Below are 18,609 nucleotides of genomic sequence, written 5' to 3'. Positions count from 1 at the left end.
CCACCATTGAGTTAACTAACACATCCATCACTTCACATACTTTTTTTTTGACAAGAACACTCTTGGCAAATTTCAATTATATAATACAGTATTTTCATCACCATGTTATACATTAGATCTTCAGATTTTATTCATCTTATAGTAAAATTCATGCCCTTTTCCAGCCTCTTCCTATTTCTCCTACCCCCTCCAATCATAGTCATTATTCTACTCTTTTCTACGTATACAATGTTTTATTTTTTAAGTGATACCAGGAAGTATTTGTCTTTCTGTGACTGGCTTAGTAGAATGCCCTCCAAGTTCAGCCATGCAGTTGCAAATGACAGGATTTCCTTTCCTGTTGTTGTTGAATAGTATTCCATTGCATAAATGTGGAATGAGATGTGTATGTGTGTGTGTGTGTGTGTACACACACACGACACATTTTCTTTAACCATTCTTTTGTCAATGGACACTTGTCTCTATACTTCGGCTACTATGATAATGCTGCATTAAACAAGAATATAGATAGTCTCTTTGAGATGATGACTTTGTTTCCTTTGTATACACACTCAGAAGTAGGATTGCTGGATTACAGAGGCTCTTTTAACTCCTTGAGAAATTCCCGTATAGTTTTCCATGGTGGCTGTACCAGTTTACTTTCCCACCAAGAGTGTACACAGGTTCCCTTTCCTCCACATCCTTGACGACATCTGTCATGTCTGGTCTTTTCACTAACAGGCAACGCAGTAAGTGTGAGGTGATACTTCATTGTGGTTATGATTCACATTTTCCTGATTAGCAATGCTGAGCAAGTTTCCATCTATTTGTTGGCGATCTGTATGTCTTCTTTGGAAAAATGTTTATTCTGGTCCCTTGTCCATTTTGTAATTGCATTTGAGGGTGTTTGTTCTGTTCTGCTACTGAGCTGAATGAGTTCCCTGCATTTTTTGGATATGAATCCTTTATCAGATATAGAGTTTGAAAACATTTTCTTCCCATTCCATAGCTTTTCATTCTGTTGTTGGTTTTCTTTGCTGTGCGGCTTTTCAGTTTGATGTAGTCCTACATGTTTATTTTTTCTTTTGGTGCCTTTGCTTGTGGTGTCAAATTCAAAAAAATCATCGCCAAGATGGATGTCAAGGAGCTTACTCTCCATGTTTTATTCCAGGGGTTTAAAGTTTCACGTCTTACATTTAAGTTTTTAATCCATTTTGAGCTGGCTTTTGGGTATGGTTTAAGATAGGAGTCCCGTTTCCCCACACCATTTATTAAAGAAACTGATGTTGAAGCTGAAACTCCAATACTTTGGCCACCTGATGCGAAGAGCTGACTCATTTGAAAAGACCCTGATGCTAAGAAAGATTGAGGGCAGGAGGAGAAGGGGATGACAGAGGATGAGATGGTTGGATGGCATCACCAACACAATGGACATGGGTTTGGGTGGACTCCGGGAGTTGGTGATGAACAAGGAAGCCTGGCGTGCTGCAGTTCATGGGGTTGCAAAGAGTCGGACACAACTGAGTGACTGAACTGAACTGAACCCTTTCTCCATATACACATGGCTTTCTTTCTGGGCTCTTTGTTCTGCTCCATTGATCTATAGGTCTGTTTTATGACATTATCATACTGTTTTGAATGCTATACCTTCACAACATAGTTTGAATTCAGGAAGTGTCATCCCTGCAGCTTTGTTCTTTCTCAAGATAGATTTGGCAATTTGGGTTTTGTTTTTTTGTGTGTGTGGTTCCATACAAATTTGAGGATTGTTTTTTTTCCATTTCTGTGAAAAACGCTGCTGGAATTTTGACAGGGATTGCACTGAATCCATAAATTGTTTTGAGTATTATGGATATTTTAACAATATTAATTTCTCAATCCATGAACACAAAATCTTTTCATTCATGTCTTCAATTTCTTTCATCAACATCTTATAGTTTACAAATCTTTCACTTAAATTTACTCTGGTTTCCTTCTTTTTCATATTATTATGAAACAATCTTCTTAATTTACCTTTCCAATAGTTTGTTGCTGGTATACAGAAATGCTACTCAGTTTTGTATACTAATTTTATACCTGTCAATTTTCCTGAAGTTATTTTTAGTTCTAACAGTATGTTCAGTTCAGTTCAGTCACTCAGTCGTGTCCAACTCTTTGCGACCCCATGAATCGCAGCACAGTATTTTGTGTAAGCATAAAATCTTTAGGGTAGTCTACATATATCATGTCCTCTGCAAGCAAGGACAACTTTAATTTTTCCTTTCCAACTTGGATGCCTTTTACTTCTTTTCCTTTTCTAATTGCTCAGGTTAGGACTTCCATTCCCTTGTTTTTAATTTTTTTTTAATTTATTTTTGGCTACACTGGGTCTTCATTGCCTTGCACGGGCTTTCTCTAGTTGCAGGGAGTGGGGGCTAATCCTCTAGTTGTGTCTCAGGGCTTCTCATTATGGTGCCTTCTCTTGTCATGGAGTATGGCTCTAGGGCATGTCGGTTTCAGTAGTTGTGGGCTCAGTTGCCTGGTGGCATGTGGAATCTTCCTGGACCAAGAATCAAAACCATGTCCCCTGCATTGGTAGGCAGATTCTTTACCACTGGATCACCAGCAAAGTCCTTCGATTACCTTTTGAATAATAGTGATAATAGTGGACATCCCTGACTTGTTCCTGATCTTAGAGGAAAAACTTTCAGCTTTTGAGTGTGACATTAGCTGTAGACTTGTCATCTACAGCCTTTATTATATTAATATATTCCATCTACATCTAATTTGAGTTTTTATCATGAAAGGATCTTGAATTTTGTCAAATGCTTTTTCTGCATCCATATTGAAATGATCATGATTTTTAATCCTTCATTTTGTTAATACGGTCTATCATATTTAATGATTAGCATATGTTGAATCATCCGTACATCTCAGGAGTAAGTTCCACTTCATTATGATCCTTTTAGTCTACTATTGAATTCAGTTTGCTAATATTTTGTTGAGAATATGTCCATCTATCTTTATCAGGGATACTGACCTGTTCTTTTCTTTTCTTATAGTGCCCTTGTCTGGCTTTGGTATCAGGATAATACTGATCTTGTACAATGAATTTGGAAGAAGTGCACTCTCCTCTGTTTTTCAGAAGAGTTTGAGAAGGATTAGTATTAATTCTTCTTAAAATGCTTGGCAATATTCATCAGTGAAGCCAAAATCACTGCAGAATGTGACTGCAGCCATGGAATTAAGACGATTGCTCCTTGGAAGAAAAGCTATGACAAACCTAGACAGTATATTAAAAAGCAGAGACAATACTTTGCCAACAAAGGGCCCTATAGTCAAAGCTATGGTTTTTCCAGTAGGCATGTACAAATATGAGAGTTGGGCCATAAGGAAGGCTAAGCACCAAAGAATGAATGATTTCCTCCAGTGGTACTAGAGGAGACTCCTGAGGGTCCTTTGGACAGCGAGGCAATCAAACCAGTCAACCTTAAAGGAAATCAACCCTGAACATTCACTGAAAGGACTGATGCTAAAGCTGAAGCTCCAATATTTTGGTCACCTGATGTGAAGGGCCAACTCACTGGAAAAGACCATGATTCTGGCAAAGACTGAGGGCAGGAGGAGAAGGTGGCAACAGAGGATGAGATGGTTGGATGGCATCATCAACTCAATGGACATAAATTTGAGCAAACTCTGGGAGATGGTGAAGGACAGAGAAGCCTGGTGTGCTGCAGTCCATGGGGTCACAAGGAGTCAAACACAACTGAGCAACTGAACAACAGTGAAGCCATCTGGTCCTGGACTTCTCTCTATTGAGAGGTTTTTATTTACTAATTCAATCTCTTTGCTGGTAACTGGTCTGTTTAGATTTTCCATTTCTTCATGAAATAGAAGTAGGTTGTATGTTTCTGGGAATTTATCCATTTCTTCTAGGTCATCTCATTTGTTGGTATATAGCTGTTTATAGTAGTTTCTTATGATCTTTGTCAGTTATAATCAGTCTCCTCTTCCTGATTTTATTTGAGTCTTCTTTTTTCCTTAGTGTAGCTAAATGTTTGTCAATTTTACTTTTTAAAAAAACCCATTCTTGGTTTCATTGATCTTTCCTATTGTCTTTCTAGTCTCTATTTCATTTATTTCTGCTTTGATCTTTGTTAATTCCTTCTGACTTTGAGCTTATTCTCTTTCTAGTTCCTTGAAGTACAAAGGTAGACTGAGGTTTGTTTTTTTTTTGTAATGTAGGTGTTTATCATTATAACCTTCCCTCTTAGAACTGCTTTTACTAAGCACCAAAGAATGAATGCTTTGGTATGCTATGTTTCCATTTTCATTTGTCTCAAGATATTTTTTTACTTTCCTTTTGATTCTGTCTATGAACCATTATTTAGGAGCATGTTGTTCAATCTCCAATTTATAAATATTTTTCCTCTCCTACTTCAGTCCTTCTCCCTAACCCACTTCATATTTTTCTCACCTCAGTTCCAACCACATCATCCTTCAAATGAAGCAGGCACTTTAAATCTCTATTTCAGCCTTAAAATATGGTTGAAAGCATTCCCCAAGGAGAGGATATTCCTGAGCTACATCAGAAGCAGGCACACATCTACTCCATCTTATATAGGCTTTCTCTTCCTCACTCCTGCTTATTTTCCTCCCGATTTATGCCTTTGTTATATCTTTGTCTTCTCCATGCATGCATCTTAACCTCTCAGAAATATCCAGTGGCAACCATGGGCATGATTAAGCCTTATTAATGACAGTACTGAAGGAAATGTGCACCTTCATGTTAAAGACAAAGCAGAATCCTCATTGCAAGACTAATGTCAGAAGAATAGATTTCCTATTTTCTATCAGGTCAACAGTTGAAGGACTCTTGTATCTTTTAAAGATATATATATTTGAAGTATCACATATGCAGCTATAGATTAAATGGAATTGGCTTCCAAATTCTCAAGTAGGGAACAGAGTGGAAAGTCTAAGTAAAAAAATAAATAAATAACTGGTCAATATATAACTGCTGAAGCTGGCTGATGGGTACATGGGTTTTTTTTTTTAATATAGACATCTTTCAAAATAAAAAGTTAAAAAATTAAAATTAAGAGCTTCAAAAAGAAGCAACTAAAGGAAAAAAGTTCTGCACATAAGCTCTCCATTTATGTAGTATAATCGAAACATCTGGGTAGAACAGATAACGTGGTCACCCTAATGAAAAAAAATAATACTCCAAACTTAGATAAAATATATTCTAAAGAGATAAAAATATTTTAATAAATAAAAGAAAATAAATCTGCTTCTAGATTGAAAGGGCAGGAAAAGGAACTGAGGGAACGGGTAAATAAAGGAAGTTATACTAAAGCTAAAGATCTTGTGTTCTTAGAAATGCATCTGATCTAACTATGAGATAAAAATAGCAGAGCTTCAGAAATACTGTGGCTTTGAATGAGACTGAACTCATACATTTAGCTCTGTCTTTCAAAACTCTATTACTCATCAAAAATCACAGTAAAGAATGAAAAACAAAACAGAAGCTCAAAGACAAAGAGAACAAAAAAAGAAGGCAGCAACTACATTTTTAAGTTTAGAGTGCGAAGAGGCAAATGATAACTGGTTTAGAAGGCCCAAGAAAATTAGAAAAGCAAAAAAAAAGCAATCCAATGTACGTAACAGAATCTGCCAGAGACTCATGCATTGGCTGTACCAGTACCCCTAGAGTGATGGCGAAGGTGGCACTGAGAATAGGAGCTTAGATGGAAGTTCGTTTATAGAGCAGTTAGTTGCCTGCCATACTCCCCCAGAGCCAGGCCTCTGGCCCTCTTCCAACCCTGGCAGACAACAAGGTGAGTTTTAACAGAGGGTCTCTGGACTAAGAGAGACAAGGCACAGGTGAAGGGAGGAAAATAAACGAAAGCCCACTTCCACTGGAGGAGGAAAGGGCAACCCACTCCAGTATTCTTATCTGGAAAAATTCATGAACAGAGGAGTTTGGCAGGCTACAGTCCATAAGGCTGCAAAAAGTCGGACATGACTCCACACTGAATACTGAGACCTGTAACCCTCTTGTCTTACTCAGCAACCAGAATATCAAAAGCCAGGTCTAATACTTCAGATGGGAAGCCAAACGATTATTCTGATTCCCCTGTCCAAAATAAAAGACCTGAACTAGAGAGTCCCCAGTAAGACCACCCACCCAGAGAGGTGGGTGAACCCAAAGCTCCCAATAAGCCTCAATCCTAATTTTAATATGAGCAGAAGACGACTTGGAAGAAGAGCTGCTAACATGAAAAACAGAGATCCGAACAAAAAGAAATAAAGTAACTTGAAGGAAAAAGGCAGATTGTAAGAAGAAGAAAATTTAAAAACAAAACACCTGTCTATAATATTTTTGGAGAAGTGAGAGAAAATAGTACATTCATGAAAGAAGAACAGTATAGTTTTTTAAAAATACTAGGAAACCAAAAAGAACTCCTGAAAATTAGAAATATAATAAAAACAACTTAATAGAAGATTCAGGAGAGAAAAGAGAACTAAAGGATCATACAGTTATTATATTTACTAGTTCAAGACAAGAAAAAAAATAGAAGAATATTTTCAAGAATTGAAGTACACAGCTTTCAAATTAAAAGAACCCCTGAATGTCCAACACAATGAAAAAAATAAACTCACATCAAGGTACATCATCACGAAATTTCAAAACACTGAAAATAAAAAAAAATCTTAAAACCTCTAGAATGGGGGGAAAAAAACTATCAAAAGAGACCAAAAATGAGAATAGTAATTAACTGCTCAGTGGCAACACTGGATGTTAGAAGAAGAAAAAAAAAAGAGATTTATTTTCAAATTAGGTGGAAAATAAATTCCTATTAAAATTCTATACCTGGCCAAACTAAATGTAATGATAGAGCAGAGGTTTTCAGATATAAAAAGTCTCACAAAAGAATTATTTTACTTTCCTTAGGAAGCCCTTGCAGTAAGTATTCTACCAAAAAGAGGGGGAAAAAATCATAGCAAATGAAGAGATGAAATCCAGCAAATGGAAGGTTCAACATAACAGGAGGGCAAATGGACTCCCCAGCATGAAGGTGAAGGGAAATCATAAGCTGATAGCTATGTAATAAGTACAAAGTTGGGTATCAGAAAGTTCCAGAAAAGTGGTGCAGGGGCTGTGGAAAACTGTCTGGTAGTTCCTCAAAAAGTTAAAATTATCATATGATCCAACAATCCCACATCTTAGAAATATACTCAAAAGATTCGAAAACAGGTATTCAAACAAATACACGTACACCAATGTTCACAGCACCACTATTCGTAACAGCCAAAAGGCGAGAACCCAAGCAAGCGCCCATGAACTAATGAACAGATAGACAAGATACGATATACCCATACAATGGAATATTATTCAGCCACAAAAAGAACGAATTACTAATATCCACTACACATAGGTAATCCTTGAAAACACTATGCTAAGATGAAGCCAGACACAAGAATTCGCATTGAATAATTCCACTTATATGAAATATTCAGAATAAGTAACTCCATTGAGACAGAAAGCAAACTGGTGGCTTCGCGAGCTGAGGAGAGGCAAGGATGGAGTGTGACTGCTTCTTCGGTACAGGGTTTTCTTTTGGGGTAACGAGAAGGTTTCGGAATTAGAGCTGGGGAATGTACTAAGTGCCACTGAATTGTGCACTTTCACATGGCTAATTTAATGTTAAGCAAATTTCACCTCAAATTTTTTTTAAAAAAGAAAGCTCCTGGATTGCTCCAAAAGAACAAAACTGCTCAGACACTTACTCTGTTTTAAATATATTAAAAATGAGAGTTTAATAGCTGAGGCAGAGTCTGAGAATGAATTAGCATTAACACCCACAAAATGAACCTATGAAAATTAGAGTCTCTAAGAAAAGTAATCATTTGAGTCGTGCACGATGTTTATAAAATTTTGGTGATTCAAATATGATAATCTAAGCAGAATCATGACATAATTCTACGGAGGGTGGGGACCGAAAATGTCTGAGAGGAAAAGGTGAAAGAGCTAGTTGCCAATCTTCAATTGTTCAAATTAAATTTAAAAAATATCTAAGAGGGAAAAATTAAAAATTGAAGTATCAGCAGTTCAAAACATTTAAATAATGTTTATTATTTAAAGCTATGAAAGTAAACACTGAAGGAAAGAAACAATTATAAGAATTTAAATAAGTTGCCTCTGGGAGTGGGAAATGAAAAATTAGGTTAAAATTCCACAGAGAATTGCCATTTTTTGGTAATAAACCTAATAAAAGTAAAAGGGAAGGAGATAGAATGTTATATATTTGCACGGGTTATGAAAAACTAAGCTCACCTGAAGAAACTGTGTGAATTCTGTGTAGTTAAGGTGCTTCTTCCGATTATGCCCAAAATGTAGCCGGATAAATTCACAGTCCCAATTAAAAGGGATATGATGATGAATAGTAGTCTGTCCAAAAATTTCTTTGACATTTTCTTGAAAAGGAAAATAAAAATAAATAAATTATATCTGCAATAAGTAGTTTAGTCCACTGCAATGTTCCTACAGAAAGAAATTAAGAGAAATTTTAAAAGTCAATATTATCTGCTTCTATTAAGATTAGCTGCAAAATTTTTTGTGCCCAGAAACCCATGCACAGGAACACAATTGATACAAAATATAATTTTACAGTTAAGATTGTGTACCATTACATATAAGGCCATGAGATTCTTAATTTCTCTTGATTTAATTTTAATTAGTTAGTGATTTATATCTTGCACTATAAATGGCTGCTACTTTGCATTCCAGTATAAAATCAATAGTGTTTTCCCGGTTCCTCAAGGAGTCGAATTAAGCCCTTTATCAGAAGCATGAATACCTAAATTACGGTATAATGCAATATTTGTCATACTAAGTATGGCTTGATTGAGGCTTGATTATTACATTCACACTAGCCTGAATATATCTATTGAAGATAGGTATAAGAAATACTACCCAAAGCATATCATTAGCTCAGCAGCAAGCACCTTATTAAAAGCTTCTGATATTGTCAAAAATATGGTCTTGACACAAAGCTTCAAAATCCCCATAAAAACCATGATTATTAGTCTCAGCTATTAAAATATTTTAAGATAAGTGAAATTAGTGATTCACTTTTAAATAAAGAAGGACTAAACACAGTATACTAACTTTTAGATAGGAACCAGTCACACCATGTAATATACAACCAAAACCCTCTGACAGCTTGTCTTCATGCACTGACAATGGCATTCATTTTCTTACAGAGTTCTACACTTACTAGAAAAGTCAATTCACAAATGACTGGTACTTTAACAAGCATAGACTGGATAGACTAATTTAGAAGCTCATGCCAAAAAAAAAAAAAAATCATTAACAAAGTTAAGAAAGCAGGAAGCCTCTTTTACTGATGTCTTAAGAACAAAATTATTTTCAAATTTAAGCCAATTATATTAGTGAAAGGGTTTTATTATCTATAGCTATCAATTATATTAAAGATTAGTAAATATAAGCTTAATGTTTTATAATCTCCAACTATGCTATTTTATCTAATTTCTGAAAATTCTCTAAACAGATATAAATCTCACATTGTAAATGGTTTAATGGATTCCCTTTAGCTTTAATATTCTTTTTTTTTGATAAAAGCATTGCTATGGTGGGGATGTAGGGGAAGTGTAAGAATCCTGAACTGGAAATCCTACCAGTCTGGACTCAACACGACAGCTCTGAATAGGTCACAGCGATCGGTCAGTTGGAAGGCGGCATTGGATGTCACTGGGGAGATGGGATTCTCATCTTTTCTTTCAAATGGAATGTAGCATCTATTTCTGGCCTAAATAGCAACAGTATTTCAGAGTTTTCAAATCATGTCAATTATTTTCATCTTCCATAACACAAATCAAAGATATGAGCTTTAGTTTCCGAAAGCAAAGAATTAATGCAGTAGCAAGTTATGGGATTCTAAACAACACAGAGGATTACCCTCAACTCTATGTGAGATTTCAACAAGTTGTAAAATATATTAAAGTTTACAAAATTATTAAAACAACAAGGATGGCAGAAAACTCTTTTGAGCTAAAAATACGATGGCAGTTTAGCAAAGATTTTTTTTTAGGATCCTACCTGCTTCTCTTTCCAAATTAATTTGGTTTCTTATTTTCAGTATTAAACTAAGGGAATATGAAGAAATTGATGGAAAGTATATTAGGATAACTTAATTACATTAAGAGAAATTATTAAAGGGAATAAGTTATTTTATAACCTTTATTTAAAGGTTAAAACTCTCAAAACTCAAGTGCTTGATAAGAAATATACTGTTATTGTATAAAACTTACTTAGTAGCAGTAACAGAATAAAACTGAATTCCCTTTGTATGTCTGGAAAATACCAGAATCTCATGTGAAACTATATCAAATAAAATCAGACTCAAAATCTTTCAAACTTATGAAAATTTAATGAACCATAAAAATTGCTTTTTCTATCACAAAAAGGACATTTATAAACCAAAATTACAATGTGTAATTTACATTCAGAAAAAAATAGCACTATAGTAAAAACTTTTAACAAAAATTCTACTTAGTAAACTTCTTAGCAACCTTTAAATAAGATCTTACAATACCCTTGAAACAATTAAACTGATGGCTTAAATTACTCATATTAATTTCTCCAAATATAGAAGTGTCATTTTCCATGAATATTTGTTTAAACATTTCCCACTTCTCCCAAAGTGGTCAGCTGACAGTTCTGTACATGGTTTTATTATGACCATTATTATGTGCTATGGTTTATTAACTACCCCCAGACACTTTTGATTATTTTAGCCATGTCACAGGTTGCAAACTTTCAAACCTACTCTGGCATCTCTTGATATATCCGACTTCCTTTCTGTTATTGTTTCCACTACCAACTCCCTAAAGCTAAATCAGGAAGCTTAGAGAAATAATTAGCACAACTACTGTTTTAAAGTCAAATTCATAATTACCACTTTACTTTTACCAGGATATGCTTATCCAAAAAAAAAAAAAAGTTGTACAAAAGCTCCAGAACTGGAGAGCTTAATACTGAGGCATTAGCCCAAAGCACTAATTATCTCCTTTTATCCAGTTTTATCAGGCTCTGTATGACATGAAAGGGGGCACCAATAATCTCAAAAACACCCAATGTATCCAACTGAAACTACATAGTAAGTTTCTCCCCAGAGAGAATCCCATCTTTCCAGTGGCAAACAAAGGTCTTTAGCTCTCTAAGCAGTGCTATTTCAGTGGCCACAGTCCTGGCTTGGATGAAAGTGATAGGAGAGTCACATCTTATTGTCAACAGGATCATGATCGAGTGTTTTATATCAGGTTGGCATTGCTAAGGGAAATAGGAATCCATTTGTTTTCTGACATACAGAAAACAAAAGACCACTTTTTCACTTCCTGCGGAGCATGGGCTTATAAAAGAGATGGTTTATAATTCCTTTGAAAGGGGAAACGGGGTCAGATACAAAAGTAGCCTGTCATGTTCTCTTTGCTTAAAGGAGAGGAGCACAATGATTTGTCAGGAGGGCAGGTAAATGGTGACAACTGTGATTAAGTAAAAATGTTCACAGACCTATAACATTAGTCAATTTAGCTGTATCAGTCACTTATGATGACTGGACTAAATGAAATACACGGAAGCATATATATTAGGTAAATATGTCTTAACAGAGGTTTTAATTTCCCCAGCAGCCCACACTGTGTCTCCCCATCTTATCCACCCTCATCCCTCCCCTGGTCCTTATGGGAGCTTCCTACTGGTCTTGTTCACCTTTCTGCAGTACAAAATTACCTCTGACCGGGGCTGGCACTCTTCTCCAAGACTGCCACCATGCCTGTTCCATGAATGAGCCTGGAAGGAGCTGCTGTACCAACGGTGTGGCCAGAGAACTCCTCCTGTAGGTATACAAGCCATCAGCCCTGTGACACAGCCCACCTACCATCAGCCCAACGACATCCTGATTCCAAGGATTCCAGCCCAGCAGGAGCCACTGCTTCCAGCTTATAGGCTTGAGAGCAAACATTTTTATTGTCAGAGGGGAAAAAAAAGAGAGTCCTCAACAGCTGTTTCACCTGCACAGTTCTTAAAGTGAAGTCAGAGAGGCTTTTAAAAGGACTCCCACCATGAACAATGAATATCCTTGTGTATAACTGAACAAAAACAATGGCAAGACTTGTGGAAGAGTTTCTCAGAGAAAGAAAACTTGAGGGGAAAGAAGAGGAACAACCAAGAGACTGAAAAAGAAAACAAAGGAAAACAAACAAGAACAATAAAAAAGATCAACAACAGGAGCCTGTAGAAGTCCCAGCAACACAGCATGTCAAGCCAGACTTCTAAGTCCTACTTCAGGTGGCTCGTTAATTTCTGGGGTGACCGTCTCTGTTTTACTGAGGGAAAAGTACTTCTATTAACCTCTTTACCTACCTCCAAAAGGGACTACTGTACAATCAGTCCACACAGTAGTCCTGCTGCCAAATATACGTAAAGGTCCATTTCTCAGGAAAAATGAGTTTACATTTAAAGAGCATCTATTACTATAGAAGGTAGATGCTTCAACAATCTATCACCAAATGGCATAAAAACAAGTGATACCATGTCCTTTTTTTACCTCAAACTCTAAGCATTCTTGAGTATTAATGTAACCTTCTCTGTAATATCTGAGTCTCAAAAATTCTTAGTAATTCGAACGCCCAAGTGAAGCTCTCATTCTTACCAAGTTAAACTAGGTATTTATTACCATTAGGATTTCATATTATACTATGTCTATATCTTTGTTTCCACTGACAGAGGATATGACATTTTCCATATCTAGATTTCCATCTCCTAAACCTTTTAACCATAGCAGCAGTCATGCCTAAAACACTCCAATCTGAGTATTATGCCCTTTATGGAAAAGGAGTATTTTAGAGGCACAAATGGAACATGTGTTTATTTGCTATACATATTGGTGGTCAAACAACATAAAATTAAAAGGAAACCCTACTTTTTGAGGGTACAGTCATACTGATGGTCAAACAGCTTAAAATCAAAAGGAAAACCTACTTCTTTGAGAGTTCTACAGTCAAGGGATAAAGATACGCCCCTGGAAAAGTTTCCTTATAACAGTTCCCATTCCTAGGCAAACACTTTTAGAACACAATATTGATGAGATTTTTAATAGGAAATTTAGAATACATTACATGTTTTATATTCATTTATTAGTTAATAGGTAAGAGTATTGTTGGGTTTTTTAGAATCCTTGTTAAAGCAATAGGTTTCTGTTTTTGTTTTTTTTTTTAACTTAGGACAAAGGTATGGCAACTACTGACAACACAGTGTAGAAGCGCTGGTTATCTTGGTTACCTCAATCCAATTCTATTGAGCACCCAGTACACTAGTGGATGATAGTGAAAGCAAGGCAAGTTACACTGTATCTAGCACACACCAGTCATGCAATGGCCCGTAGAAGGCTCATGCCACCAGGCAGAAACAGATATACAAGCCATTAAGAAATCATCCACAGCATGCATTGGAAGTTTCACTAAAAGAACACCAAAGAAGAAACAACTAACGATGTTATTCATTCTTTTAAAAACTTCAGAACCCTCTCCTGAGCTCGTACATTCTGAAATGGATTATCAACATCTTGATCTAAGTCCTCTCCCCTAGAGCAAAGGCATCTTTAAAAAAAAAAACTTGTCCAGCATTCAAGTAAATGTTATTCAGTACTGCTATATATACACAATTTAAGTACACAATTTGATGTGTATAAAAGCCATATCTAAAAAAACAAAAGCATAGATGAGAACAATATATATAGACATACACATAAATCGTAAGAGTCCAAGAGAGAGAGATAATACTGATGGCACAATAGTTTTTCCCTAATCCATTACACTTTGCATCCAATATTCTCTCCTGGCTTTCTCTCCTGATGTGCACAAGAAAAAACTATACTTTAAATAAGCTCCAAACTAGAAAATATAAGTCCATCAGGTGAAAAGGACTGAGTTAGAATGGATTTAAATTTCTTTCTACCTAAACATACATCTGTAAAGATATAAGCATAATTCTTTTTATTGAGTGAGTACAAACATGAAAACTGACCTTTATCACAGATCCAAAATTCTATTAAAATCAACTCCAGGTTAATTATTTCCTTATGCTGAAATTCTGTAGTCAAATACAGCCTGAAATGAGTGGCCTTAGAAATCTTGTTAAATGGCATTTGTAACAGTTTCAGTGCTTTTTTCACTCCTTCATTATGATTCTTTTCATTATAGTTAAGAAGGTTCGTCTAAAATTGAATCCTCAACATTAGGGAAGGGAATGGTCCAGGTCCCCAGGATTTAGGTGAACACCATCAAGGGAACCATCCAGTTGGCCAGGGATCACAAGAAAAACTTCAAAAGGGAGTTCAAATTCATCTTATTCTGTAAGAATTTTCCCAATTCTAATATGGAGCAGTAGAATGAAGGATTCTGGAGGAATTACATGTTCTGTTTACACCAGGTGCTATAAACACTAAAACTGATTTGTTTTGCTTTTAATTCTATTTGCATTTTCTTAACTCATAAATCAGTATGAGGGAAAAAACAAAAGATCTGTAAAATGCTAAAGCTGGAGTCTAATAACTATAAGCTTTCATTTGCATGAAATAATATGGTGTGTATAAACCATTCAGCTACTTCCTACACATTTTAATCCACTAATCAACAATGGCATGAGTCTCTATTGTTAGTCTGTTGAATAAACTGACTTGAGTGACTTATTTTTTAAAATAGAAATTGGAAAAGGTAATCAAAGAATCATAATACCAAGGTAAAAGGGACAAAGTAAGTTAGAATTTGGCTTTGGGAAATCTAATTTTTAAGCAAGCACACAGGATAGAAGTATGGGCATACTGTCACTAATACAGATATTTGTATCAAGTTATTTCCCAAGCATCTGTGCACCATATTTAGAAGTAAGGCATACGAACACATGTGATAACTATTGAAAACAGAAAATTCAGCATTCTTAGAAGTACAAAGTTAATGCTGAATGATGAGATGATAAAGCCTTTATGTTTTAAACTATAAAATCTAGGCTTTTCTGAGGAAAGTCAACATTCTTTAGGAGGCAGAAAAGGCCAGGGCTTGCTCCAAAGAGAGAATGCCAAGATAAACGCAGAAACCTAAAGAGCTCTGAGTAGATATTTATTTGGGAAAATGTTCTTACACAGAAGACAACTGGGTCAGTGGGCAGAAGAAATCATTTAATGCCATGCTAGAACATATGCCCAGGAAGATGACAGCAAAAGCTGCACCAGTCCTTTCCAATGCCTGTACTTTCTCACCATTCTCACCACAGCAGTGATTTCTCCCTTTGGGTTTAATAAGAGGATATTTGTTTTCTAACAAACACTACAGTGAATAAATATTTAGCACCGCGGCTCAGGGGAAGCTGGAGTTTCAGGAGTCTATCACAAACTGATGCTAATTCACAGTGCACACCGCTAAAAGGGCTCAAGTTCCAGTTTTACAAGATGAAAAAGTTATCGAGATGTGTTTCATGACAATGTGAATATACTCAACACTACTGAACTGTACGCTTACAAATGGTTATGATGCTAAGGTTAGTGTTAGGTACTGTTTACCACAATGAAAAAAAATTCAAATATTAAAAAAAGGGAGGAGTGCTCTAGGTCCTTGAAAACACTACTTTTTAATTGAAAAGCCTATTGCAGGAAAAATTAGCTGATACTTTTACTAAAACATACTAATTTCTGGAAGTAAGCCTCTTTTAAAAAACTAATATATAGCTATATATAGAAATCCTAGTTTGTACACTTTTGAGACATCCACAGTGTGCTCAATGATGTGCCTACCAAATGATTTAAATCGATTTCTACACCCAATTCAGAAGGCAACTTTAATATTCTAGCCTTCTTTTCTAAAATCAAAAATTTTAAATGGGGCTTCAGAGAATGCTAACTCTTCCTGCCTTAACTCCTTCCTTCAGTTCCATTCTTGGGCGTTAAAATGACACAGTAGCAATTTTCCAAAGAGGCTCCAGAGAAGCTCTGAATTCTCTACCCTGAAACCCCTTAAAGAATGAGATGATTACTCCATGTTGTTCAGTCTGTTTCATAAAAAATCTATCCCAGGCTGGCCCAGAACAAGGTAATTTTATACCACCAACTTTAGGAATGTGAAAGTGTCAGAGAGGCAATGAGTTGAAGCAACAACATTCCTACATTCCTTAATTTTTTTTGCAATAGTTTAATGCTTTAAAGAAAATAAAACCATTTTAATTTTATCTACATAAATTCTTTTAGGAAATTAAAACTTCATTTTCTGACCAGCTCTTAAATAAGCAGCAATCTATATGCAGTTACTAAATTTAGCAATTAAAGATTGAACCAGCCTCACTAACTTCACTTAACTATATAATCTTTTTTTTTCCTTACCAAATGTCACCTCTCCATTTCCACTCTTGTCAAACAATTGGAAAGCCACTATGAACATGGAATCTGGAGCACATAATACAGATTCAAATGCCAAAAACTCTTGATAGGAGATCAACCTGGAATAAAATATACAATGTCATCAGCTGGTAACCTGCCTTTACAATATGAACTATTGCTCAGGGTAACCAGATAACTGATGAAGGGAAGTTTCTCTATAGTGATATTCCAGATAATAAAGAAAGAAAGAATGATAGAATATTGGTTGGTGGTGGTGTAGTCGCTAAGCTGTGTCCAACTCCTGTGACTCAATGGATTGCAGCCCACCAGGCTCCTCTGTCCATAAAATTTTTCAGGGAAGCATACTGGAGTGGGTTGCCATTTCCTTTTCCAGGGAATCTTGTTGACTCAGGGACCGAATCTGCGTCTCCTGCACTGCCAGGTGGATTCTTTACCACTGAACCATCAGGGAAGCCCATGATAGAATATTACCCTTTTGTAAACTCTTAACACATTAATGGATCTAAATAATAATCAACAGTCCTAAATATCACAGAAAGAAAGAGACTGGATGAAAAATAATTGAAACTGAATCTGACCAAGTCTCTACCAGATCAGAGTTTCTAAACCTCTGCACTCAACAGTGACATTTGAAGCTGGATAACTCTGCTGTGGGGGCCTCCTATGCACTGCATCACGTTGAACAACATCACTGACCTCTACCCACTAGACGCCAACAACACCCAGCACATTGAGAACCAATGTTTTAAATGTAATCAACAATTTGCAGAAAAAATATAAAGGACAAAGAAACATGTTAAATTAAACATTATGACAGAAACACAATCAGCAAAAATGTAGACTGTGGGAAATTAGAAGTAAACAATCTGGAGTTGGGAAAAAAAATTTTAAAGAAGATATGGAAGAGAACCAAATTAAAGACCTAAAAGATACAGCAATTAATTACAAAGATACATATCTTATTTGGATTCTGATTTAAACAAAGTAAAACAATATATTTTTTAGTTTATAAGAAAATCAGGAAATGAAAATACTGATATAACACAAATGCTTGATAATACTGAGACATCATCTTTGAGGTTTGTTTTGGCAATTTTTCTTATCTTTTAGAAATATACATTGAGATATTTACAGATGAAATACATCACCTGGAATTTGCTTCAAAATAATCCAGGGGATGGAGGAATGGGTGGAGATATAAGTGAAACAAATTTAGTAACTATCTTCACAATTATTAAAAGTAGGTGTATTTAAAAAAAAGTGTAAGAGACACATGTACCCCAATGTTCATCGCAGCACTGTTTATAATAGCCAGGACATGGAAACAACCTAGATGTCCATCAGCAGATGAATGGATAAGAAAGCTGTGGTACATATACACAATGGAGTATTACTCAGCCATTAGAAAGAATACATTTGAATCAGTTCTAATGAGGTGGATGAAACTGGAGCCTATTATACAGAGTGAAGTAAGCCAGAAAGAAAAACACCAATACAGTATACTAACACATATATATGGAATTTAGAAAGATGGTAATGATAACCCTGTATACGAGACAGCAAAAGAGACACAGATGTGTAGAACGGACTTTTGGACTCTGAGGGAGAGAGAGAGGGTGGGATGATTTGGGAGAACGGCACTGAAACATGTATACTATCATGTAAGAAATGAATCGCCAGTCTATGTTTGATACAGGATACAGGATGCTTGGGGCTGGTAAACAGGGATGATCCAGAGAGGTGATATGGGGTGGGAGATGGGAGCGGGGTTCAGGATTGGGAATTCATGTACACCCATGGCGGATTCATGTCAATGTATGGCAAAACCACTACAGTATTGTTAAGTAAAATAAAGTAAAAATAAAAATTAAAAAATAAATTAAAAAAAGGTGTAGTCACACTTTATTAAAGTGAACTCTAACATGAACTGGGGTGATTACATGCATCAGCGCAGTTCATCCTTGGTTTAAAAAAAAAGTCTTAAAAAAGAATTAATACTCAAGGGGGATAATTTTGACAAAGTTTTGTTTCACTTTTACATATATATATTATATGTGATGTGTGCTTGTGCACTGTGATGTAAAATCTACTTTTTAGATCAAAAGAGTTTGTAGTCCATTGTAGTTAAACTATACTGGCAAATAAAAGCACAAATTAACCTCCAAAAATAGTGGGT

General features: G+C 35.7%; 1 protein-coding gene across 1 annotated transcript in view; it reads right to left on the bottom strand.

The window, feature by feature from the left end:
- The window catches only part of SLC25A12 (solute carrier family 25 member 12), a 99,535-nt gene that overhangs the window by 49,240 nt on the left and 31,686 nt on the right, over nucleotides 1–18,609 (bottom strand). Inside the window, exons 4-5 of the mRNA XM_068968469.1 lie at nucleotides 16,416–16,531; nucleotides 8,300–8,439 (exon numbers count right to left, since the gene is read on the bottom strand). Coding sequence (XP_068824570.1) covers nucleotides 8,300–8,439; nucleotides 16,416–16,531 — 256 coding nt within the window. The remainder of the gene's footprint in view (nucleotides 1–8,299; nucleotides 8,440–16,415; nucleotides 16,532–18,609) is intronic.

Source organism: Capricornis sumatraensis, chromosome 3, assembly GCF_032405125.1.
Source record: "Capricornis sumatraensis isolate serow.1 chromosome 3, serow.2, whole genome shotgun sequence".
Taxonomy (NCBI): Eukaryota; Metazoa; Chordata; class Mammalia; order Artiodactyla; family Bovidae; genus Capricornis; species Capricornis sumatraensis.
The sequence above is the reverse complement of the archived record's forward strand: the minus strand, read 5'-3'. Positions and strand labels throughout refer to the sequence as shown.